Raw genomic sequence first — 24,244 nt, 5'->3', positions numbered from 1 at the left:
AATATGAACAGTGTAAACAGCAAAACTTTGCTGTTAAATGTCTGGGAATCAGCCCTTTTTGTCGAGCAACACATAGTAAATTGAAAATTCATAGATTTTAAAATTATATTCATAAAATTATTATTAATAAATTACTAAATTAATTAAATTATATTAAATTAATAAACTGCAAATAGCCGCATTTTAGTGTTGAAGCAGATTTTTTGGCTTTACAGATTTAGTGTGAACGTTTTGCATCCAAATTTCTAGACGTCTGTGTGAAAGAGTTATTAGGGTGAACGTATATTTTGAAGTGGCACTAATGGTAATTTAGTACCAAAGTTATTCCGAAGTTTGGTCACACTTTTTCTAGTGTATAAAAGGTTTTCGCAAATTTTGTACTGCTGTAATTCAGAAAAGAACGCCAGCCAGTTTGGTCGACGGTGCGGCAGATTAAAAGTGAAGTAGCAATTAAACGGTTATATTTTAGTACTTTCTAAGGAACAACACACAAGGTAAGCGTTTACATTTCATTATTTATTTTTTTTTTGTAAGAAGTGCGACTTGGATTCATTTGCCGGAAAAGAATGTAGAACCCAACCACGTGGTTTTCGTTGCCCTTTACCATTTAATCAATACTCGCATATTAGGCAAAGTTTCTCGAACTTTCGACCCCCAGTGAGTAACGCGTCGATGCACACTCACATATATAGTTGCATTTACGAGTACCTCCTCTACGTAGTGGAAGGGTAATTAAGCACATGAACATTCTAGAAACATTGGAAAGTCTGACTAATTGCATATTGATGCTCAATTGCTTGATTGCGCTTATCTGGAATATTCCACTGGAAAATGTACCGCTTCACACTCACACTGCAGCCACAGACGCATGTCGTCTGTGTGCGTGTATGGGCTGCGAGAAAACTTGCGTCATCCGTTGCGTGATCTTGACATTGTTTTTTACTGTTTTTGTTTTCAATAAATCAATGTGCAAATTACTCATCATAATTGCTAATTTATTTTAAGTGTCATTGCACTATTGCTGGAATATTCCAGATTGGAAAAAAATGTGCGGCTTCCTCACTCAAACATACACATGCGTGCATGCATATGTTGGAATAATTAATTATTTCGCTGTTCTATAGAAACATGTTAGATCCCCAACCATACAGTCGACTTCCATGAACAAAATTTAAAAATAGAACGAAGATTCATAAATTTATACTTTATGCGGATTTTTATACAACATCATAAGCTAAAAACACGTTGCCAACCGGCATCCAAAGTGCGAGCACGTGTGTGTTTGTGAGCGGGTAAAACTAACACACGCAAATCAGCCCTCGACACAGTGGTTGTCCCTTTCGCACGCAGCGCACGAACCACCCTCCAAAATGACCTGGCTTCAGCAGCGTGGTTTATATATGTACATACATGTGCATGTGTGTGTGCTGGCGCGTGTGTTTGCGTTTGTAGCATTCCAGAATTTTCGCCTTTGTCCATGCGGTATCTTCACTTTTTTTTTTTTTTTTTTTGCGCACTTTGCAGAAAAAGGTGGCAGCTGCTCGTCCGCCATTTATAATTCTCTTCGATCCATCATTGATCTCGCTACTTGCCATTTTAATGAATAGGTTGACATTAGTCATTGTTCGTGATCCGCCGACTTTGGCAAGCCGTTTTAGATAAACATGGGGCATATTTGGCAAGCTAAAAATGAAATGCTCTCTGTAAAAGGCGAAATAAGATGGCGTTTCCACTAGGAAACCGGAATGTGTTCTACTTTCGCCTTGGTTGTTATGGGAAAGCATTAAGCAACCCCCAAATATAACAATCAATACTTAATCAGATTCAAAGGTTTCTGTACTTTATATTTCTATATAATTTTGCCATCTCAGCAAACGTTGAATTTTCCATTTATAAGAATTCAACTGCCTTCTGTTTCATTTCTCAGTATGAAAAAGTGATACTGGCAACCTTTGTATCGTTTTGACCACATTTTTATATTTATGTATAAAAGTCGAAAAGGAAAAACTAATTGTAACACACCGTTGTAATTCATTTTCCAGATGTCTAAAGCTCCTGCTGTTGGTATTGATTTGGGCACCACCTACTCGTGCGTGGGCGTGTTCCAGCATGGAAAGGTCGAGATCATCGCCAACGACCAGGGTAATCGTACCACTCCATCCTATGTTGCCTTCACCGATACGGAGCGTCTGATCGGAGACGCCGCCAAGAACCAGGTGGCGATGAACCCGACCCAGACGATCTTCGACGCCAAGCGCTTGATTGGTCGCAAGTTCGATGACGCCGCTGTGCAGTCGGACATGAAGCACTGGCCCTTCGAGGTGGTCAGCGCCGATGGCAAGCCCAAGATCGAGGTGACCTACAAGGATGAGAAGAAGACCTTCTTCCCCGAGGAGATCTCCTCGATGGTGCTCACCAAGATGAAGGAGACCGCCGAGGCCTATCTGGGCAAGACTGTGACCAACGCGGTCATCACCGTGCCGGCCTACTTCAACGACTCGCAGCGTCAGGCGACCAAGGACGCCGGCACCATCGCCGGTCTGAACGTGCTGCGCATCATCAACGAGCCTACGGCCGCTGCTATCGCTTACGGTCTGGACAAGAAGGCTGTTGGAGAGCGCAACGTGCTCATCTTCGATCTGGGCGGCGGCACCTTCGATGTGTCCATCCTGTCGATCGATGACGGTATCTTTGAGGTCAAGTCCACGGCCGGAGACACGCATCTGGGTGGTGAGGACTTCGACAACCGTCTGGTCACCCACTTTGTGCAGGAGTTCAAGCGCAAGCACAAGAAGGATCTGACCACCAACAAGCGTGCTCTGCGTCGTCTGCGCACCGCTTGCGAGCGTGCAAAGCGTACCCTTTCGTCCTCCACCCAGGCTAGCATTGAGATCGACTCTCTGTTCGAGGGTACCGACTTCTACACCTCGATTACTCGTGCCCGTTTCGAGGAGTTGAACGCTGATCTGTTCCGCAGCACCATGGACCCCGTGGAGAAGGCTCTGCGTGACGCCAAGCTGGACAAGTCGGTCATCCACGACATTGTGCTGGTCGGTGGCTCCACCCGTATCCCCAAGGTCCAGCGCCTGCTGCAGGATCTGTTCAACGGCAAGGAGCTGAACAAGTCGATCAATCCCGATGAGGCTGTGGCCTACGGTGCTGCCGTCCAGGCCGCCATTCTGCACGGCGACAAGTCGCAGGAGGTGCAGGATCTGCTGCTGCTCGATGTGACCCCTCTGTCCCTGGGTATTGAAACCGCTGGCGGTGTGATGAGTGTGCTGATCAAGCGTAACACCACCATCCCGACCAAGCAGACCCAGACCTTCACCACCTACTCCGATAACCAGCCCGGTGTGCTGATCCAGGTGTACGAGGGCGAGCGCGCCATGACCAAGGACAATAACCTGCTCGGCAAGTTCGAGCTGTCGGGCATTCCCCCCGCACCTCGTGGTGTGCCCCAGATCGAGGTCACCTTCGACATTGATGCCAACGGTATCCTCAACGTGACTGCCCTGGAGCGTTCGACCAACAAGGAGAACAAGATCACCATCACCAACGACAAGGGTCGCCTTTCCAAGGAGGACATCGAGCGCATGGTCAACGAAGCCGAGAAGTACCGCAACGAGGATGAGAAGCAGAAGGAGACCATTGCCGCCAAGAACGGCCTCGAGTCGTACTGCTTCAACATGAAGGCCACCCTCGACGAGGACAACCTGAAGACCAAGATCTCGGACTCTGACCGCACCACCATCCTGGACAAGTGCAACGAGACCATCAAGTGGCTGGATGCCAACCAGCTGGCTGACAAGGAGGAGTACGAGCACCGCCAGAAGGAACTGGAGGGTGTGTGCAACCCAATCATCACCAAGCTGTACCAGAGCGCCGGTGGTGCTCCCGGTGGCATGCCCGGTGGTCCCGGAGGTATGCCCGGAGCGGCTGGAGCCGCTGGCGCTGCCGGAGCCGGCGGTGCTGGCCCCACCATCGAGGAGGTCGACTAAATCATTCACCCACACTTCAATGCAACCATACAGTAACAGTTCTCCAAACAATTTACCAACCAAACACAGTAGAAAAGTTGCTTAAACAAACTTGGATTCTAAATTAGGAACTCGCCAAACATTAAACAAAACTGAACACCCCTCAACTACAAACGGGTCAAACGACAACTGCTCCGTAGTTCATTTATATAAATTATAAATTCATACTAGAACAAAACCAAACACACTGCTCCATAATAGTATATATTATATTATTGTCATCGATCGATCATCCAAACAATATTTGCTTGTACTTGAATTCAATAAATAAATTTGAGAATTGCAAAAGCTGCTGTTTCATTGCGCAAAGTTGATTTTATTTCAGCGTTTAAAGAACTTTGTGAAATATGTTGATTTTATCGACTGTGCCGTTTTCTGGACTTGAGGATAGCATGTGTACTTATCTTTTCTGTGTATTTATGTACATATAAAGCATTTAAGTAGTAGTTGATAAGAGATAATGGGGCTTTATGTGTTTGATATAAAAATGGAACTGCTTTCGCTAGCAAATCTACTAATCCTATCAACGAAAAACAAATACAGTTTTCTTGCATAATTATTTTGAAGAAATATATTTACTTCCTGAATTTTTTATTAAAAACCGTTTGGGGTGGGATCTATTTGAGCAAACAGCTATAACCTAGAGGGCAGCCACGCCCACGTTACTGGCAATATCTCTATGTGGTAACTAGACAATTAGTCACTCCGTTAAAGAACCGTCCAGACTTTTATATCCGAATCAAATCGACGTAGCTGAATCATCTAAAAATAAACAATTTGAGTGGCTAGATTTCATCAGAATTTACGGTTGGGTCATTGAAATCTCTTACAATTTGTGACTTGAATTGCTAGAAAGGTCTAATCAACCCAGGCAAAGTTGGGATCCTTTTCCGGCTTGTGCGGTAGGTTCACAGAACCTTTCACCGGTAACTCGGTGTTGTTGGATCTGTACAGGCCACCACTGATGCTCCTCCGGGCGGGGATTCGACGGTTGAAGACGTTGGCCGCCGTCCTGGGCTTGAAGTTGATGTCGGAGTGCGACTGACCGTCGTCCATTTTTGGGTTAGCCCGCGAACCACTCACCTGCTCCAGGTAGGATTGCCACTGCTGCAATTTGTCCTCTGCCGCTCGCAGCTGATCTATGCTGCGCTCGTGGCCAGGATTGATGCCGATGGGTTCGATGCCGGCGATATCCTTCAGATCCACCTTAATGGGCGCCAAAGCTGAGATGGCTCGCGATAAACCGATTTGTGAGTGCCGAATCCGGTGCTCGGTTAGATCGGCGCCCAGCAGCTCCTCGTGTGGGTCCATGCGAATGGGTATAATCTTGTTGATCACATACAGTAGCAGGAAGGTGGAGCAGACGCCCCAACAGGCTAAGCAGAACGCCGAGAGCGTCTGAATGCCCAGGAGATACCAGTCGCCGCCTTTGAACAGACCACTGCGTCCGTTGGTCGTGTCCAGGGGAATGGGATTATCCGCAAACAGTCCTACGGCAATCACGCCCCAGATACCGCAAACTCCGTGCACAGCACTGGCTCCCACCGGATCATCCACGCCCATGCGATCAAATAGCGGCATGGCCAGCACGCAGAACAGCGAGCCAATGGCTCCGATTACGAAAGCTTCCCAGGCGCGGTACAGGAAACACCCGGCCGTTATGGACACCAGGGAGCCGAGCACTCCATTGATTAGATCCATGATGTCCATTCCGCCTCCATGGCGCCAAAACGAATAGCTATGAGGAAACATAACCCCATACGTAGTTGGGTTGGCTGCTCATTCTGAATGGATTTAACTTACATGGAGCTGGTGAACCCGCCTCCGAAAGATCCCATCATGGTCATAACAGCGGCTCGAGCCGCGTATTGCCACTTAGACCCACTAACGCCATAGGTGCTGCCCGAATTGAAGGCCAACCAGCCCCACCAGAGGACAAATAGACCCATACACGCGTTGACAGGATTGCCCAATGGCAGCGGATCATATCCCTCGGAGTAACGACCCAGCCTAGGGCCCAACATGGCGGCCGACGCGAAAGCGGATGCGCCTCCAATCAGATGCACTGGTCCACTACCGGCAATGTCCACAGCGCCCAGCTTGCTGAGGAATCCGTGCTCGCCCCACACCCAACCAGCGGGGATACAGTACACAACGGTGTTCAGGAAGGAGAACAGGCAGTATGCCTTGAAGTTGCAACTGGAAGGATAAACAACAAGTTGGTAAACCGTGTACAGATGTACCGTGGTTACCCACCGTTCAGCCATGGCGCCGCTGACAATCGTTGTGGCCGTCGTGGCAAACGACAGTTGGAACAGGAATGCGGCAAAGATCTGTCCCATCAGGGCATCGCCCACCGGCGGATCCAGCATGAAGTCCCCAAGGGCGATGAAAGGATTGGAGAGTGGGCCGCGGCCGAAGCTCATTCCATATCCAAATAGCCAGTAAGTAAATCCGCCCAGAACAATGTCAATCACGTTCTTCATCATGATGTTCACCTCGTTCTTGATGCTCACACAACCGGACTCCAGCATTCCAAATCCCGTTTGCATGGTGAAGATGATGAAGGATGAGGTCAGGACCCAGTTGGTGTCCTCGACAGACAGGTCGTACACCCCGGGAATCACATAGTTGCTGTGATTCCTCGGAGCTCCCAATGTGCTGTTTTTCATGACCGTTTGGTTTGTCGGGCGATTGAAAACTGCCAAAACAGATAGGAAATCGAGTGCCGAATACAAATACCTTTGAACATGAATGTTAAAAATTACCCGCATTTGATTTTAAATGCAACTTAATCGTCGTTCAGCAATCGTAGATTATTTACCGTGCGTGTTTTTTGCAAACCCCACTAATCTATTGTTGCTTGCTTGCGGCCCTTAAAGTTTTAAACTTGACACTGGGTTGCATGCACCGCGTGCATTGTGCAAAATTAATGAGCGTATTTCGAGTGAATTGAATTTACCTATCAGTGGAACTCCAAGCGCTGTTAGAATGCGTCAATAAATTAAAATCTATTTTAAACTCGCGAAGTTTTAGTTGGTTCCCAAGACGTATAAAGTAATTTTCAGCGGTTGTCCGACAAACATCGCCTAGTTTTGGGATTTTTCAATGTTTATAGTCCTTATGTACCAGGGGGCATTACAAATACTGCTGCTTATAATATTAAGGTTAGATTTTGCCGTTGTGCAGTTGGCAGTATACCATAGGAAATTTAGTTAACACACAAAGATTATTCCTGAAAAGTATGCTACACTTATATAAAAAGGATTCGAAAAGAAGGAGAGATAATTTCATAGATACAAAACTCATTAATTATATTAAATGTATTAAACATAAATTTAGATTCTTTTGGTGCCCAAGTTTAAGCGACCGTTATTTTGTCCACCGTTACCACCACCCACCAAAATGTTTGACTCAGCCCTGGAACCGGTTCGTGGCAATCAGCCACGATAACGGTACCGAGATCGCCAGCCCTGGAATGTAATGTCTGTGCGAAAACTCCCGTTCGGTTCGTCGTCGTCGGTGGTTGTTGGTATTGCTCGAACGTTCGCAAAAAACTGTTGGAAATAATTGTTGGATATAAGTTTTGTGGCAAACTGAGCAAAGTTTCATTAATTGTGGCGTGCTGAGTGCTAACTAACGCGTGCAATATGTATTTTTTGGCATTGCTTGCGTTCATTGGAAATGCCAAAGGTAACGGTTCTAAGTGGGAAAAACTGGTGTGAAAAATTTGATACACATACACACATATACACATGCGGGCCCATGCAATTTCAGCCCCATATCCTTGTTATAAGTGAATATCTGCAATCGGTACAAGGATTAACTCCTTGACAGCGGACAGCGAAGAGGTTTTTCATGCTAAATCTATTTCGATTCCTTGGCTCCTTCTGTGATAATTGGAAATATGGTCCATGGCCACACAGCTCGCAATTTATGGGACACGAGCCACACACACACACTTTGGCAGGGCACACTACTACCAACCCACATGCTCGCTCTTTTCCTGCAAAGCGAAAGCATAGAGAAGAGAGAGGAGAGAGAGAACGTGTGTGAGAGAAAAGGGGACACAGCATAACGGCTTTTGGGTGGGGAAATGGCAATACGAAGGAAGTGCCCTGCAAAATTTCGCCTTGCTCTGCGCTGAAAGAAAAGTTGGTGTGCTAATACATATTTTAAAAGTATCAATATTTTTCTTTCACAATAATTAATTTATTTGAAAATATCTGGGTATTCTAGGAAGATAAACATTTAAAACATAATCGTCATTTATTCCTAGTCATTTTATCTCTATTTAATATACCTATGTCTCCAGGTGTAACACCCAGAACAACTTGCAGGCCTGTGTGTGTGGAGCTGGTGGGCGGTTGTTTGGGGGTGCGTGTGTATGGTGTTTATTTTTTGCATGTATACTCGCCTCGACTGTATGGGTGTGAACTGAGCATGTGTTTGTCTCGCGTGTATGTATTTATTGCACACACACACACACTCGGACGCGAGTTTCACTTGGAAACTCTCGAATAAAAGACAAACTTTTTTTGTATGTGATATTTTTCCGATTTTTTTCCTTGCGGGGGCGTAACGCACGCCTGTTTGCCATTTTCGTTCGTGCGTTTCCTGCCCAGAAATTTGCTTTCCTGCTGCACACGCATGTATACCAAACATATGCAGTCCGTGTCTGTGTGGGCGTGTGTACTGTACACACATATATTTGTTTTTAATTTGAATTTCCTTTTGCTGTTTAGCATTTAAATGATGTCGAAAATGTTACGCGTTTGCATTTAATTTCATTCAAGTGATAAATATTGTCCTCCTTGCATCCTCTTCGCTCGTCTCCCACTCTTCGCTGAGAGTATTTACAGCACCTGCTGCACTGTGGCAATGCTCTTGAGTGTGTATGTGTGATTTGGTGGCCCAATGCTAAATCAGCAAAGGCGAAAGTTGGTCAAGTGTGTCAAAATAAAGAATTCAGCTACCATCGGGAGTGCATTATAGGTGCAAATATATACGTTCGTACGGATTCTATTCAAACACATGCATTTGTATGTATGCCCTACAAGGTCCTTAGTCAAGTATTTTGTTGGTCACAATACAAACTAAATTAATTCTGCCAGCTAATGTTCTTAGTATTTATTAATTTCTTAATCGTTGAAGCCGATTCCTTATTAAGTGCAATTTTTATAAAACATGTGAAACAATATGTGTGAAACTAAAACCATTAGCTATTAACCAATATAAACCAATACCACCAAAAAGAATGCGCTAATGAAGTGTATAACGTTGAATAAAAGATATTATTTTTGGTGATTTACATGAATTTATAAACGACCTTCTGTTAATAAAAAACAAATGTTCGGATTATAAGTATTTACTATAGTAATTGTACATCTATGTGTAATAATCTGAAAGTCATATTTAAGCAGATTATTTTCGTCTACCTATTTAAGCCAATGAATCCTATAATACTTCTCACAATCGAATTTCTTTCCTTTTCCCAGATGGAAATGCGGTGAGCTCGAGCCTGATCCCCGGCGGCTCCTGCCGCGACTACAATGGAAAGATGTACGAGACTGGCATGCACTATATGCCAGGACCGGACTCATGTCGCCTGTGCATCTGCGACAGCGGACTGCCCAAGGCGTGCAAGATGGTGCTGTGCGAGGCGTTTAGCAAGTGCAAGTCCTTCCAGACGGTGGGCAGTGGCAACAACTGCTGCGAGGTGATCTGCCTGGACGACCAATTCAGCGATGGGAGCACCGACTTCGGCATTTGACTGGTGGCCAGTGGCATCACGGCCACGCTGTCCTTGTCGCTGCTGTTCTTTCTGGTGAATCGCCTGAGGCAGCGAAAGATGCGGGCGCGGGAGAATCGCCAGAATGCCGAGGACCAGCGCAGTATTGTGGGCAGCATAGGGTAAGTGTCCCTTTAACGCTCTTTCTGCCCAGACCCTTTAATGTCTTTCTAATGTCCATACAGCTACATAGCCGGGAACATGGGTTACATGGAGGGTAATCTGAGTGCCATTGATTATTCCTATAGCGGCGCCGCCACCCACTATCCCTTGTGGAAGCCGCATTTTCCGCGTGGTGAGGCTCCCCCGCCGTACGAGGAGGCTGTGGCCATCTCCCAGGCGGAGGCCCTTAGTGCCCAGTGCACCGTCAGCCTGCCGGCGAGTTCCCAGCGAACGGTAGCCACAGTCAGCCAACAGCAACAACAGGCGGTGGCCCAGGCACAAGCCCAGGCTCAAGCTCAAGCCCAAGCGCAAGCCCAGCAACAGCAACAGATCCAGGCCCAGGTGCAGGCCCATCAGCATCTCCAGCAGCACACTCTCCAGCTGCACACTCAGCCGCAGCAGCACCACCAGCCATACAGCCAGCAGCTGGTGGCCCATCCGCATCCACAGCATCCACACTCCACGGCCAATGTGCTGCCCCAGTCAAACCAGTATACACAGAGCACCACCAACTTAATTAACATTAACATCAATAGTGGCGGGGTGACTACAATAGCCACCGGGGAGAATCACCAGCCGCCTTATAGCCTGCAAAGTGATCACCAACTCAGTCTGGAACAGCAGCAGCAGCAACAGCAACAGCACCAGCAGCAGCAGGCGCAGCAGCATCTTATACAGCCTCCTGTCAGCAGTGGATCCATTTGCCTCCAGGCGATGCCCAAGCCGCCAGTCTCCGCCGAGTGCAGTTACAAGAACTGCCATCTAAACATTAGCGCCAGTGTTACTACTGCGGCGGCCAGCTCCAGTTCGGCGGCTTATACGGCTGGCCGAAGGACAACTCCCCGGGGATCCCAGGAGTTGCTTCATCAGTTGCCGCAGCAGCAACAGCAACAGCAGCAACAGTATCTAACCGTAGCCGATGTGGAGATAAATGCTAGTGCCAGTGCCGCAAGTTATCATACCCTGCCAGCCGGTAGTGGGGAACTTATGGCCACACCCACACACTCCCAAGTATTGCAGCATCAACAACAGCAGCACCAGCAGCAGCAGCAGCAGCAACAACAACAACAACAACAACAACAACAACAACAGATGCTGGCGGCCATATCCTCGCCGGGCATGGAGATACTGCAGCCATTAGAGATAGCCACAATATCGTCGGCACCTGTATGCAGCACAGCGGATTCGGTGACCCAGACCACACAGATGCCTCTGCACGGAACGCTGAAGAACAGCCAGCCACAGCAGATAAGCAAGACACCCTCCAGTTCGAGGCGCTATCACCGCACTATTCCTCGCTATTTCGCCGTTGCCGACCCTCTCCAGCTGAAACCCAAGACCAGCAGTAGTGCCACATCCACTGGTGATAAGCAGCAGGGCAGTAAGAAGCCCATGTGCCAGTGCCCTATCCAGCACGTGCCCATGTCGTATATGGGCAGCACGGCCAACGCGAATGCTTTCTTGAGCGGAGCCGGCAAACTTTTCGCCGGTAACTCGAGCAGCAGCAGCACCTCAACACCGACCTGTTCCCTGTCACCGGGAGCGGTGGCAACCGGTGGAGTTCGGCATGCGGCCACCTTGTCCTACGGGCAACGAGCTAAGTCCTCGACGAACCTGCAGGCGCAGGATCTGATAACGGCAGCTGCTTCGGGTGGTGGAACTTTGAGACGAAGTGGCTGTGGACACGAGCCCAAGATAGCCACCATCTCCAAGCAGGTGGGCGATGAGACGCATCATGGCCATACGGCATCCAGCGGTGGGGTCAATGTGTCGGCTATTATACCCCCGCCCCCGCTGCAGCATCCCGAAGAGGTGTCTGCCCCGCCAATTGTCCTGGGTCGCGTGCAAAAGCGATCCTCTAGCAATTCTGCCGAAAGGGGAAGGAGCTCCAGCGGAGGAGGTAGTGGCGGACGCAGTGTGTCTAGCGGCAGTGGTGGCGATTCCCTCTCCAGCGTCTATTTGAATAGAAAGGTGAGTTCGAAATGTAAGTAATCCCTTTGAGAGAGCTTGATAAGGCGGGGAATGAATCGAATGCTAAATTGGAAAGGGACTTGATTGTTTTTTGATTGCTGCATACAAGGCATATGGTTATCTTTGGTTTCATTCCTCGATTTCTGCTTTCCTTGGCGCCTCTGCTAATCTAGCTTTATTTTCTAGGTTGATGCTTACTTGAGTTTGACGCAGAAACAGCAGCAACATTTCTTTAACCAGCAAAATCAGCAGCAGCAGCCAGATCCGAGCAATCCGACTTTACCACCGAAACTCTACAAAAGCCTAACGAATTTAAAGAGCGCCACCGTGGTGGGCACATCCTCGTCCTCCTGCTCGTCCGGCAGCGGGAACAACAACGCCGTGGCCACCATTTACACGCTGAGCAAGCCGGCGACCAGTGGCCAGCGCAAGGAGCAGACTCCCTCGCTGACCCTGCCGCCGGCCAGCCCTGCCGCAGGAGCTGGAGAGAAGCTGGCCAGCGGCAAGATCAACTCGAGCACCTTCTATCCGTTGGCCAACCACGTGACCTACACCCTGCCCAAGCACATCAGCGGCAAAGTGTCGTTGAACAGCACCATCAACAGTGTGGTCAGCAAGGTGCCCTCGGTGATCAGCATTCCGCCGGTGGAGAACAACAATCCGGGTGGCCAGACCGGAGTGCCGGCCAAGAGCACCACACTGCCAAAGATCCTGCGCGTGAAACGGGACACATCATCGGGATCGGGAGGAGGAGGGACTGCCACCGGTCTGGCGATTGCCCACTGCCAAATGCCCAGTTACCCGCTGACGACGAAGGCCACCACCGGAGGAGGATCCAGCGGACGGTCGCCCAGCAAACAGCTACCCGTGTGTACCACCTCAAAGAACTGCCTGAACCCCAAGGAGCACTTCCTGCCCAACGACACCAGTCTGGACGATGACTACCTGAGCGAGTGCGAGAACTGTAAGATTGCGCAGAGCGCCAAGTACTACTTGGATGCGGAAATGAGCGGAGGCGGCGGCGGATCCGCAAACTCGCACCAAGAGACGATGACGCTGCAGCGGAAGTCGCTGGAGGAGACCAAGGAGGAGCCCATGGAAAGCTACTACCGCAGCTCGCACACTCTGCCCAGCAATGCAAAAAAGCATGGGTGAGTTTATACAAATCTACGTGTATATAGCAAACTATAGTTGTTGAATTAAATAGTATACTGGATTCAGTACAACCATTTAAGCAAATGCAATTAGTAATTTAAATTTGTTTTTATATCCCAATTATCGATACGATAGCAAGAATAACAACCGGGAGAAGTGGCAGGTCTCGACGATTCCAGCTGCGAGCTCGTCGGATGAGGACATCAACGAATGAGATTTAAGCCATTTTCTTTAAGATGCCCGATCCCCGGCCAGAAAAGCATCCTAAAGAAAACGCAGGCTCCAAAACCACACGACACCCAACTCCCCGCCCTCGGAAGGCTAATCAACTTAGGTAACCAACCAATTGCTGCTGCAACGAGAGATAGATCCTGTATATAAGAATATTAAGCGTTTAACCGTTTACTGCATAAAATCGTGTCATTAAATATTTGTAGACGGTAACCAACTGATTGTTAGATTTAACCATGACTAATGATACTCAACCCAAAAGCGGCATATAAATCTGCGTGTTTGTTATGCACCTGTATATCTTTGTACGTATGTAATTGAATCTGTACCATACGATATGATATGAAACGATAGAATAAGCAAAGTTAGAGCGGGCATAAAATCAATTATAACCAATGCATTATGAAGATATTAGCGGAACTGTTGAATACTTAGCGTATATGAAATTGATCATTAAGATGTCAAACCCTACTGCCATCTGCCATTTTGCCAACGTTAACTGTCAATAACTGTGTATGTATGTAATATTTAAATAATGAATGTAAGAAATTAAAGTTTTATATACAACTAGAGGAAGCTGACCAAAATTCAACGTATTTTCCCTGCTGCTCATCCCCAAAATGCACCCACATTGCACATATGAACTCTAGAATAAACCAATTGACATAGACATACATGCATAAATAGAGGAAAACCATAGGATACGAATTTAAATTGAAAGCTCATTACCATTTCATTCCCGCTTTATATAAAACGTCGGCATACCGACAGATGCTTTTCCAACTTCTAAATTTCTATCTTTTCCCAGTCAAATCAATGAATGTACCATATAAAATGAAACTGCATAAATCAGTATCAGAGTATCTAGGAGTAAGAAATCGTTTCCAGTCGTTTTTGTGTGGGGTTTAATAGACATTAGACGGTTTCCTGATCGATAACGAAGGACTTGCTAGAGAATAACTTTCGTTTACTTCTTGAATTGGGCGGGTCCTAGACAGTCTAATGCCAACGATATAAGCACGATATAATTATACATGGAATGTACATGGAATACAGGTAGAGGAGCAAGAGATCCCCACAAGAAATGGGCGAATGAATTGTTTGATTCGATCAATTTGCAAAACTAGTCGTAGCCACACTAAGCCAGGCGTTACTCAAGCAATTAGTCGAAGCCAGAGATACACCCGAATAGATACTACACAGTAAGTTATCCTGGTTTGCCTTGTCCTCAGTTCTTCCCTAAGTTAGGTAATCCTTCGGATGACAAGATGATGAGGAAGACGTGCTCGAGAACGGTTCTTGTTCCGCTTTTGGTTGTAATAGATCTCTGACCTGAAAACTATTGTGTTCAACGGATGCTCAAAATAGCTATATGCCGACCGGACCGACAAGCATGGATTGTACAATTTGTTGTTTAAGTTCGGATAATGTATGTTCAACGAAGACTTGACTCTGTTATCAAATGCTCAAAGCGTGTACTGACCACAACGCAATCGTGTTCCCCAGTTTCGGGGGCGTAATTTAGCAAACTGAAATTACAAGTATTACAGAAATTACTCAATAGTATTAACGAACGAAATCAAACGTTTTTCAAATATACTTATTAGTGAGAGTCATTTATCAAAATTTAGTTTCAACCGTAAAACCAAAACGACATATGTACATCACGGCTAAGTACGAATTTTTATTCAATAAGCTATATTTACTAATAAAAGAAGTCTCAAGAAACCAAATATTAAACTAACACGTACTTGGTAATAGTAGTTTAAAATTACGAAAAGATAAAAAATACATTAACTTTAAATTAGTGTGCTATAGTTAAAACAAATTTACCAAATCGAAAAAAGAAACCGTTTCAAAAATTATTCAACACAATTGATGTCGACGTCGAGTACCGACTGATGACGGACATTGTGTTTCAAAAACGATATTGAGATTTGTATGAATAATTGCTTAAACAACAGAATATTACGAGTATCAATGTGTTATTGAACAAACATCGTATTGTAACTATTTAAATTTAATTGAACTAAAAGTGGAAAAATAAATTGCTCTATAATGAAAAATTAATACGAATTCGTCTATACTTCTTCTCCACATAATGTGGCTTACTTCTCTGAGTTCTTTACACGATTTGTAGAATTAAGCAACGGAATCCATTCCAACAATCCCAAAATAAGAAGTCAGTTCTTGAGGTTTTCATTGTAAAAAATGCAATACAATTTGTTTTTTTTTTCGTTTAGTTTTTCTTTTGTATTTAAATCATAAAAACAATTTTACGATGTATCAGATTTGCTTTTAGTTATTATAATATATAAGGTATACCCTATTAGTTGCTTTTGTAATGCCTGATTCTGCTATAGGTGCACAACACTCGCAAGCGAATCGTGTGTTTTCATTTTATATACATACTCGACAACAAAATTCAATAAATTAAGTTAGGTATGTATTTCATGTTGGTACTAATTAGTTGCGGTTTGATCAACGGACACAGGAAGAATGGAGCTGTGGGACAAGAAGGAGCAGGGCGAAGAGGCCTAATAAAGATGATGCGGCTACTGTTGTCGCTGGTGTTGTTCCTAAAAGTAGAACCATTCGGACCTAACTAAGTTCTACTTCTTTGCTATCTGACTGTCCAAAACGGGTGTGATTGTCTTGCCTCCAAAGATCTGGCCCCAGCCAATCAAACTGTAAGGGGAATATATCATTAAGTTGTGATTTTGAAGACATTATGTATAAGTTGTATACTCACCGCCAATGGTTCTCCACACGTCTGCTGAGTGCAATCTTTTCGCCCTTCTCCGTGCACACAGGCGTCGTAAGAACGATCTTGGCCAAGTCACCCTTGGTGGCAGAGATGCGGCCTCCAGTGCTGAGCGATCCGATGTTAACCAAAAGAATTTCGTTCTTCTGCAGCTTCTCCACACGCGCTCCCTTCTTGTCACCATCGGTACGGACGCCGAGGAGGCGACGCAGCAGGTAGTACGAGATTTCCAGCTCCTGGTATATGTCCGGCAGCTGGCCAACAGCACCTAGCACCTGACCAACCAATCGATCGGCACGGCACAGCGTAGGATCGATCTTGGTGCCAACACCAATCAGACCGCCGGGCACGGCGTACTGCAGCTCGTTCTGCTCGGCGAAGAGCGAGACGATACGGGAGAAGATTGGACGGCAGGTGATGTTGCCATCGCTGTCCTTGGTCACGACGCCCGGACGCACCTCGATCTCTTGACCCACCTTAAGAACGCCGCTCAGGATGGAGCCACCGGCCACACCGCCCTTCAGGTCTGCCACCTCACAGCCTGGCTTGTTCACGTCAAAGGATCGGATGACGATCAAACGGGGTGGGGCGTTGAAGTCGCGCGGCGGTACTGGGATCTTGTTTACAATGTACTCGCAGAGCACATCGATGTTGTATTTAAGCTGGGCTGAGATCGGAATGATCGGAGCGCCCTCAGCTACGGTGCCCTGGACGAATTTGGTGATCTCCTCGTACTGTTCTTTCGCCTGGCTCTCCTTGATCAGATCGATCTTGTTTTGCAAGATCAAAATCTGTTTGAGCTTCATAATCTCAATGGCGGCCAAATGCTCAGAGGTTTGCGGTTGTGGACAGGATTCATTGCCTGCACACGAAAAAGGTAGTATTAAAAAATCTTGCGTAGGCTCCTAAAGAACATGGGTCTCTCACCAGCAATGAGCAGCAGAGCGGCGTCCATCACAGCAGCGCCGTTCAACATGGTAGCCATAAGAATGTCGTGACCGGGGCAATCCACAAAGCTCACATGTCGCACCAGTCTGAAGTTGCCGGAGCAGTTGAGCCGGGTGCAGGGCAAGCTGTCGTCCTTGCTAGATGCATCGGATACGAAGCTGGCCGGGCGCGGGCACTTGGGGTTGTCGCACTTGTAGATTTTGGCGTTGGCATAACCTAGAAGCATTGCGAAAAATATTATGAAGAATATTACATTAAATTCTCCTAACCTGGCCAACACGTAAAATTATTCCAATATGTAATTTTTGTTGTCGACAAGGAATTAAGTACTATTGCTAACTTCTTTCACTCTTCAAGCCGTATACAAACAAACATCTCAAACATCAATAATCGTAGGGTATTTATTATGAAATAATTATTTGCACATTATACGGTAATTAATTTCAGCACATTACAAAGGTGTTTGTCCAATTACTATGGTAATCTTAGTTTAATATTAATGATTATGAAATGTATAAAATTACATGTAAAAACTATACAAATTACTAATTTATCCTCTATTCTCTAGTCTAGTATCTTGCTCAAAAAAATTATAGATCCAATACGTCGACACTCGATTTCATTAACAAATAAATAATAAAAATACCATCAATTAATTGTTCGTAACATAAAATCAGCTTACAGATGGCCGGCAAGCTCCAACTAGTAACTAATATGTTGAAAAAAAAAAAGTTTAATTCAATGATGTTTAAGGTGGATAACAAAATACGTTCAAGTCCGTTCAAAAGAGGACCTTTCTGCAATTATCTGCTCCGCAGCGGCACTCGACGCGCACAGCCGTCGAGAGGTTCTCGTAGGGCAAGTCTTCGTTGTCCGCGCGGATGTAGTCGAAGCTCAGCTCCTCCCCTGCCTTGATTGGACGTAGTGTGAAGAACACGAGGTGCGGCAGGGCGACATTCAAGTGCTCGATCCAGCAGGGGAACACGGCGAGATTCGGATCGCAAGAGTGATTGATAAAGTGCGAAATGTTGCCATAGTTAGCCGCATCGATAGTGTACTCGCTGTCCTGAGCTGTGTTGTAATCCAAGTCGAACAAATATGTCCTTCCCTTGTCGTCGTACGCCTTGCCGCGCTCATTTGCTTCATCGCTGGTTATTATCTCCCCAATGTACTCGCACACAAATTGACCCTTACGCAGGGCAGTTGAGGCTCGCACCCCCCATCCGCTGCCGTTGCTGGTCTTAAACAGCACCAACGGTATCTGGCGACCATGCTGCACCAGTCGGTTGGAGCAGTTTGAATCGCACGAGCAGCGGCTGTTGCACTCGAAGATGGCGCCACCGGGACGAAGGCGCAGGCGTCGTGTGCTTCGATCGTAGGCGAACAGCTCGCCGGCCATGCGGGCACAACACTTCGTAGAGGCAGTGCACTCCTCCACGCCATTCTCTTCAATGCACTTACAGCCTAGAAGCCCCGCTTCCGGCTTGGGCACACCCTTGCCAATTATGTTTTCATGTATGTACTTGAAACTGCTGTCTATGGTGTCTAGATCTACGTTATTCTCAACGCGTATTGGGGGTGATGGTTTCTCCACACGATTCATACACTTCTCGAACGATGCTAAATCATCTAGCTGTTTGCGCCGTGAAAATTGGGCCCGCTTGAGTTGCATACGTTTCAAAGCTCGCTCTCCAATTTTCTGCGGCTCCCTTTGGCTTCGACTGCTAGCAGCGCGATATTGGGCAAGTAGGATAAGATCAAGCTGCAGATTGAGGGGATCAAAGGCATCTACTTCGGCCACAGTAATGTTCTCCATTAGCGGCAAGGCCTCCAGCTGTTCCTCAAGTTCGGTAGTTATCTTAGCTATGTATGCCTCGTAAAGCTGCTGATGCCGCTCCACAAACTCTTCCATTTGGGCGCAGTCGGCCACGTTGGCAAGACTTTCCCAAGTGTTCGCGCTGTCCTTGTATCCCAACCATTTGACGAAGAAAACAGGCTGATATTGGTCCACCTCGACGCATTCAATACGCTCCACAACATATTCTCCTTTGGGTGGCTTTTTGACTATTAGTCCCTCGTTATTTTTCGACCGCTTGGAGAAGGGAGTTGGGGTGCCCACAATACTGCTGCGTCGACGCTTTAGATTGGCGAATCCCTTGACACTGTGTAATTTGTCCACATCAGGTTCCTCGCAGCCGAAAACGCTGCCATAGCCGCTACTATTGCTGGGACTCAGTGAGGTCTGACTGGTGCTGCGCCGGGTGGTGCGTCTATCTACACTGGAGGCGGATGCTGGCATGGAAAACGAAGCTTGCATCGTACAGAGGTGGCGGAATCGGCTATGCCGCCTCATTTCGGCCAGATGCCGCAGCAGTGAACGCTGTTTGATTTCATACTGCTGTCGCTGCTGCTTGGAGCTCAAAAGTTTTTTGAGTTTCTTTTCGCTTAAGCGTTCTGCAAATGACAATTTTTGGACAATTTTGGATTGGATGGTGGGTTCGGTGTTTTTTTTTTTTTTTTGTGGACGCGTCGCAACCGAAAAAAACGAAAAAACAGGAGAAATAGGGAAAAAGAAGAAAAAGATTGGCAATTAATTAAATTGCTGGATTATCAGTCGTATCATTCAAGGTAACAGATTCAAAACTAAGCTAACAGGAAGATATTCTTAGTACCAATTTTTGGGAACGCTTTTTAATTAAGCCTTGTAAAGTACAACATTCTAAAGACAACTTCTTTTTTCATTTTAGTCTACTTGGGCGACGACACAAGGCAACGCGTACTAATCCAGCAATTTAAGTAAACAAAATACACAGGAATTGGAATTAGAAGAGACAATCATTCGCAGAACCCTTTTCCAACTCGATTATATCTCGATTTAAAGCAGCGACAGAGTTGGCTACGCGGTGTGCCGTCGCGCAACGGTGTTAAATAGTGGGTTCTTAAGATAATTATGGGTTATTTTCGGCCAGCCGAGAAGGTGTACAATCTTAGGGTACTACGGGGTTTACAGGTGAGCAGAAAGAATTAACATACGGCTAGGCTAAATTATAGTCGAGTAGAAAAATACATCTTGGACTATGACTAGCTCACACGGATCCCTGACTCACCCAGCTTGATTGTGATGTTGCGCTCCAGTTCGTTCTTGAAGCGCACAGTCTGCACGCCGGAGATGGCTTTGACCACTGTGGATTTGCCGTGAGCCACATGACCGATGGTGCCAATGTTGATGGTCGCCTGTCGGGATATGACCTCCGGTGACAGAGGCGTTAGTTTGGAGACGTCCTGCAAGATTCCAAATACCATGTGATTAATAAAGCCGCATCCACAAAGGGAAAGCAGAGCATAAGTCTTGTTTACCACCGCCACACCCCCTGACAAAACACCCTCCCTCAGCTGCATGTGTGTATGTACGAAAGCCGTGGATTTTGAGGTTAGAATGTCGCTTGAATTGCATCAGCTATATGGATGACAACAGTCGGGCAGTCCTCGCAAAACTGAGCGGCTTGTCGCGGCCCAAATACCGCCAAGGGCAGCATCATGCCCATATGCAGAGCCAAAATCGCGGGGAAAACCAAACAGACCTTAAATGTAGCGCCACGTGCTGCATTTTCACCAAGGTTTCTCACCCACAACAAATCACTGCTGGCCTAGGCCAAACCCACTGGTATATCCTGCAAAACCGTCCCGTGGACCGCTCAAGACAATATGGGCGCGTCCTTGCGTCCCACGCACCGCCGTTTTTCCGGGAAGCGACTCCACAATGACGACGCGTACACTTTCACACACGGGCGGAAAAAAAGGGCAGGCGGCGTCTGGCGTTCGTCTTTCTGGGCTGCTTACCAAGTTGCTGAGGTCCTGCTTCTGCAAGTTCCTGTTCACACCGATTTGGGCTTCAGCCGTGGCCATGTTGCTGATGTTTTTCAAAACGATGCGTATGCAAAATTATAAAATTAATTTTCAGCTATTACAGCTCGGCATCAAATCTCGATATCGAAGAACGATGGAACCCGACAATATCGATAGTACTGTAATCATACTTGGCCAGTGTTACGCAGCGTCGCTGTTGGCCGACTGCGGCCTCTATCGATAGAGCGTTTTACTATCGATACATTTACAGCTCCGCAGCCGCAAACGAAGGTAAAAAATCCGCTTCGCTACTCTTCAGCTCAACTGTACCGCCGCTGTTTGATCAAATATCTCGGGAATTACGACCGCACACACAGAAAAAACGAGCAGAATGTCGAGCGTGCCAAAGCGAGCCAAGCTGGACGGCGCCCCCGCCGATGGCAACACATCCGCCGCCGCCGGCAACAACGAGGAGGAGTCGGAGGCGCTGGAACAGATTGATGCCTGCCAGAACGCGATCGATGCGCTGAACGAGAAGGCCAGCGAGGAGATCCTCAAGGTGGAGCAGAAGTACAACAAGCTTCGGAAGCCCTGCTACGATAAACGCAGCGAGCTGGTCAAGCTCATTCCCAACTTCTGGGTGACCTCGGTGAGTTATTCGCTCCGCGGCCATGTTTGCCTCGTCCGCGTGTCCGTCTGCTGGGTTCCGTCAGAGCCGCCCAGATCTTTTGAAGCCCTGAAAAATGGTGATAATGACTTCTGTGACCCAGCACACATGTACACGAAATTTTCTCTATTCGAGGAATTTTTTCTTGCTCATCTTGGGCTGTAATGCGGACACCGCCGGCTCCCCGCGCATTTGCCCCCTCCCGGAAAAATCGTGTTATCGATACATCCGTCTGGCGGGCCTAACCGGGAAATATGTACACAACTTAGCCCAGTTCGAAATGTCTTTAAATTGACTTTAACTAATGAAGAATAGTTCCTCGCATTATTAGAATGGGAAATTGTAATGCAGTGCCATAAACATGGCTTTCTGATTCATGCACCGCCTTGCTAATCTTAACTACCATCCGTGCAGTTCATCAACCACCCGCAAGTATCCGGCATTCTGGACGAGGAGGAGGAGGAGTGCCTGCACGCTCTTAACAAACTTGAGGTGGAGGAGTTCGAGGACATAAAATCCGGATACCGCATCAACTTCCATTTCGACGAGAATCCTTACTTCGAAAACAAGGTACTCACCAAAGAGTTCCATCTGAATTCAGCGGGTAAGTTGTGAAAGATATTTGTTCAAATCCGCTAAACCAACCTATTACTATTTCAAATAAAGCTGCTTCTGAGAACGGCGACTGGCCCGCGTCCACTAGCACGCCCATCAAATGGAAGGAGGGAAAGAACCTGCTCAAACTGCTGCTGACGAAGCCCTACGGAAACAAGAAGAAGCGCAACTCCGAGTACAAAACCTTCTTTGATTGGTTCTCGGATAACACCGATCCCGTTAACGACGAGATCGCAGAACTGATAAAGGACGACCTTTGGCCAAATCCACTGCAGTATTATCTGGTACCTGATATCGAGGTGGAGCCTGAGGACGAGGAGGACAACGATGATAACGAGGAGGAGGCATTTGACGACGAGGATGGTGAGGATGGAGAAGGCGAGGAAGAAGACGAGGATGAAGGTTAGCTAATGGAGTGTCTTTTGTACAGAACTGATTTACTAACAGTCTAACCCTTTTTAGATGACAAGTAAACTGATTCATGCAATTTCAAATCGCTCCCAACCGAAAGCCCACAGTGTTTCTAACCACTTGCAAATATAGTTTTCCCGGTGGTTATGCAACATTAACATAATTGCAAATTTTCTGGCATATTTAGGTTTCGATCTAAACAAAATGCGTATTTGCATTAAAAGGCAACAGAAAATCAATATGAATCACCATTAAAATAATTTAAAACAAATAAAAAGACGTCAATCGAATACTATGATAGAATTAATTTTGATGCTTTTAAAATTACTTAAGCCATCTCTATGATACAAAAGGTGTTACCATTAAGATGGTCTGGAGGTTTTCATGAAATAGTTAAGTCAGTAGTGTGAATATAAAATCTAATAAAAATATGAATTTTTGAAACTAGCTAGTATACAATTTCGAAACTAGCTATTTTTTGTAATCGATAGCTGCCATGCAGCCCTTACATTACTCAAAACAACCCTGGTTCGTGTCGAGTAACGAGTAACGTAGCCCTGGTCACAGCTGAGATTTTTAGCTGAAAAATTGTCGGGATAAAAACGATGGCCTGTATTAACAAATTGGCAATTTTGGTATGTTAAAACGTGAATAAATAGGAAAAAAAAATGGACAACCTCCGGTCTATGCCAAGCCATTTCAAGAGCATGTCAAGTTATTATTGCCTGTGCAATCCGCTGTCGTATATGTACAATTATCTAACGCGCGTTTCTTGGTTATGTAATTTTTGCCCACCTTAACCCACGAAACACGGGTAGCTTATGTTTATTAAGTTGAAGAACTCACCAAGTGCTTTCTTTTGCTAATCCCGCAGAGCCGCACCCTCAGCTCCGCTGCCGCCCAGGCGACGGTGAAGCCACCAGTGCAGGTGTTCGGACTGGAGGGTCGCTATGCTACCGCTCTGTACTCGGCTGCCTCCAAGTTGAGCCAGTTGGATCAGGTGGAGAAGGATCTGACAGCCCTGCAGGCTACCATCCGTAGCGACAAGAAGCTGCGCGAGTACGTGACCAGCCCCATCATCAACAAGAAGGTCATGGCCACGGCTTTGAAGGAGGCATCCGAGAAGCTTCGCTTCGCCCCGGCCACCGCCAATCTGTTGGGTCTGCTGGCCGACAACGGACGCCTAAAGAAGCTGGACACCGTGATCAACGCCTACAAGACCATCATGGCCGCACACCGTGGTGAGGTTGTCTGCGAGGTGGTCACCGCCAAGCCCTTGGATGCCTCCCAGAGCAAGCAGCTGGAGGGTGCCCTTAAGGTAGCTACTCCTTTCATCTGTCTTGTTTCACAAACACAATTTATGGGTTGTTTGCCTTTTTAGTCTTTCCTGAAGGGTAACGAGTCTCTGAAGATCACTTCCCGAGTGGACCCCAGCATCATCGGTGGCCTTATCGTTTCCATTGGCGACAAGTACGTCGACATGAGCATTGCCACTAAGGTCAAGCTCTACACCGATGTCATCCAGACCGCTGCCTAGACTCTTAAGGATTTGCTCTTGATTTAGATGGTCAAACTGAAAGTTTGGTATTGGAATTCAAGCGGTAATAGCGAATAAACCACTCTTCACCCTTTGAAAACCAACTAAA

At 46.6% G+C, this 24,244-nt stretch overlaps 6 protein-coding genes across 8 annotated transcripts; 4 read left to right on the top strand and 2 right to left on the bottom strand.

The window, feature by feature from the left end:
* The first annotated feature begins 350 nt into the window (after window positions 1–350).
* On the top strand, window positions 351–4,229 carry LOC6553110 (heat shock 70 kDa protein cognate 4). The gene is made up of 2 exons (XM_001979980.3): window positions 351–494; window positions 2,043–4,229. The coding sequence occupies exon 2, from the start codon at window positions 2,043–2,045 to the stop codon at window positions 3,996–3,998; it is 1,956 nt and encodes a 651-aa protein (XP_001980016.1). The 5' UTR covers window positions 351–494; the 3' UTR covers window positions 3,999–4,229.
* Window positions 4,230–4,617: 388 nt separating this feature from the next.
* On the bottom strand, window positions 4,618–6,749 carry LOC6553111 (putative ammonium transporter 3). Its single transcript, XM_001979981.3, has 4 exons — window positions 6,294–6,749; window positions 5,841–6,236; window positions 4,868–5,775; window positions 4,618–4,799 (listed from the first exon to the last, which is right to left on the bottom strand). Exons 1-3 carry the CDS (start codon window positions 6,707–6,709, stop codon window positions 4,896–4,898), a joined length of 1,692 nt encoding a protein of 563 aa, XP_001980017.3. The 5' UTR covers window positions 6,710–6,749; the 3' UTR covers window positions 4,618–4,799; window positions 4,868–4,895.
* A 748-nt stretch (window positions 6,750–7,497) lies between these two features.
* On the top strand, window positions 7,498–13,980 carry LOC6553113 (histone-lysine N-methyltransferase 2D). The gene is given in 5 exon segments (XM_001979983.3): window positions 7,498–7,730; window positions 9,536–9,950; window positions 10,014–11,961; window positions 12,148–13,112; window positions 13,252–13,980. Coding segments are annotated over 5 exon segments (3,450 nt in total). The 5' UTR covers window positions 7,498–7,687; the 3' UTR covers window positions 13,331–13,980.
* A 1,610-nt stretch (window positions 13,981–15,590) lies between these two features.
* On the bottom strand, window positions 15,591–21,119 carry LOC6553114 (eukaryotic translation initiation factor 2 subunit 3). Of its 2 annotated transcripts, XM_001979984.3 has the most exons (5): window positions 20,900–21,119; window positions 20,167–20,341; window positions 17,039–17,275; window positions 16,100–16,973; window positions 15,591–16,035 (listed from the first exon to the last, which is right to left on the bottom strand). In XM_001979984.3, exons 1-5 carry the CDS (start codon window positions 20,963–20,965, stop codon window positions 15,960–15,962), a joined length of 1,428 nt encoding a protein of 475 aa, XP_001980020.1. In that variant the 5' UTR covers window positions 20,966–21,119; the 3' UTR covers window positions 15,591–15,959. The 2 variants fall into 2 exon arrangements, with proteins under 2 accessions (XP_001980020.1, XP_015010174.1); XM_015154688.2 differs by lacking the exons at window positions 15,591–16,035; window positions 16,100–16,973; window positions 17,039–17,275 and adding an exon at window positions 17,773–19,513 and having other exon boundaries at window positions 20,900–21,099.
* A 5-nt stretch (window positions 21,120–21,124) lies between these two features.
* LOC6553161 (protein SET) lies at window positions 21,125–22,897 on the top strand. 2 transcript variants are annotated; one of them, XM_026976162.1, is made up of 5 exons: window positions 21,125–21,196; window positions 21,283–21,554; window positions 21,987–22,176; window positions 22,239–22,589; window positions 22,650–22,897. In XM_026976162.1, the coding sequence occupies exons 2-5, from the start codon at window positions 21,297–21,299 to the stop codon at window positions 22,658–22,660; spliced, it is 810 nt and encodes a 269-aa protein (XP_026831963.1). In that variant the 5' UTR covers window positions 21,125–21,196; window positions 21,283–21,296; the 3' UTR covers window positions 22,661–22,897. The 2 variants fall into 2 exon arrangements, with proteins under 2 accessions (XP_026831963.1, XP_001980021.1); XM_001979985.3 differs by having other exon boundaries at window positions 21,144–21,554; window positions 22,650–22,888.
* Window positions 22,898–23,111: 214 nt separating this feature from the next.
* Window positions 23,112–24,244, top strand: LOC6553162 (ATP synthase subunit O, mitochondrial). Its single transcript, XM_001979986.3, has 3 exons — window positions 23,112–23,233; window positions 23,473–23,916; window positions 23,980–24,244. Exons 1-3 carry the CDS (start codon window positions 23,204–23,206, stop codon window positions 24,133–24,135), a joined length of 630 nt encoding a protein of 209 aa, XP_001980022.1. The 5' UTR covers window positions 23,112–23,203; the 3' UTR covers window positions 24,136–24,244.

The sequence above is a fragment of the Drosophila erecta genome, unplaced genomic scaffold (assembly GCF_003286155.1).
Source record: "Drosophila erecta strain 14021-0224.00,06,07 unplaced genomic scaffold, DereRS2 tig00000000-arrow-pilon, whole genome shotgun sequence".
Taxonomy (NCBI): Eukaryota; Metazoa; Arthropoda; class Insecta; order Diptera; family Drosophilidae; genus Drosophila; species Drosophila erecta.
Note: the sequence above shows the minus strand (reverse complement) of the source record. Positions and strands in the feature narration are given on the sequence as shown.

What these genes read in the sequence shown, in the direction of transcription:
- LOC6553111 (XM_001979981.3), bottom strand. Translation starts at nt 6,709, where the DNA reads ATGAAAAACAGCACATTGGGAGCTCCGAGGAATCACAGCAACTATGTG. An exon ending in AGCGGCGCCATGGCTGAACG is followed by an intron (nt 6,237 to 6,293) that starts GTGGGTAACCAC and finishes TTATCCTTCCAG; the next exon opens with TTGCAACTTCAAGGCATACT. An exon ending in GGCGGGTTCACCAGCTCCAT is followed by an intron (nt 5,776 to 5,840) that starts GTAAGTTAAATC and finishes GTTTCCTCATAG; the next exon opens with CTATTCGTTTTGGCGCCATG.
- LOC6553161 (XM_026976162.1), top strand. Translation starts at nt 21,297, where the DNA reads ATGTCGAGCGTGCCAAAGCGAGCCAAGCTGGACGGCGCCCCCGCCGAT. An exon ending in CCAACTTCTGGGTGACCTCG is followed by an intron (nt 21,555 to 21,986) that starts GTGAGTTATTCG and finishes CCATCCGTGCAG; the next exon opens with TTCATCAACCACCCGCAAGT. An exon ending in GTTCCATCTGAATTCAGCGG is followed by an intron (nt 22,177 to 22,238) that starts GTAAGTTGTGAA and finishes TTTCAAATAAAG; the next exon opens with CTGCTTCTGAGAACGGCGAC.
- LOC6553162 (XM_001979986.3), top strand. Translation starts at nt 23,204, where the DNA reads ATGGCCTGTATTAACAAATTGGCAATTTTG. An exon ending in TTAACAAATTGGCAATTTTG is followed by an intron (nt 23,234 to 23,472) that starts GTATGTTAAAAC and finishes CTAATCCCGCAG; the next exon opens with AGCCGCACCCTCAGCTCCGC. An exon ending in AGCTGGAGGGTGCCCTTAAG is followed by an intron (nt 23,917 to 23,979) that starts GTAGCTACTCCT and finishes TTGCCTTTTTAG; the next exon opens with TCTTTCCTGAAGGGTAACGA.
- LOC6553110 (XM_001979980.3), top strand. Translation starts at nt 2,043, where the DNA reads ATGTCTAAAGCTCCTGCTGTTGGTATTGATTTGGGCACCACCTACTCG.
- LOC6553114 (XM_015154688.2), bottom strand. Translation starts at nt 20,965, where the DNA reads ATGGCCACGGCTGAAGCCCAAATCGGTGTGAACAGGAACTTGCAGAAG. An exon ending in AGCAGGACCTCAGCAACTTG is followed by an intron (nt 20,342 to 20,899) that starts GTAAGCAGCCCA and finishes GGAATCTTGCAG; the next exon opens with GACGTCTCCAAACTAACGCC. An exon ending in CAACATCACAATCAAGCTGG is followed by an intron (nt 19,514 to 20,166) that starts GTGAGTCAGGGA and finishes TGTCATTTGCAG; the next exon opens with AACGCTTAAGCGAAAAGAAA.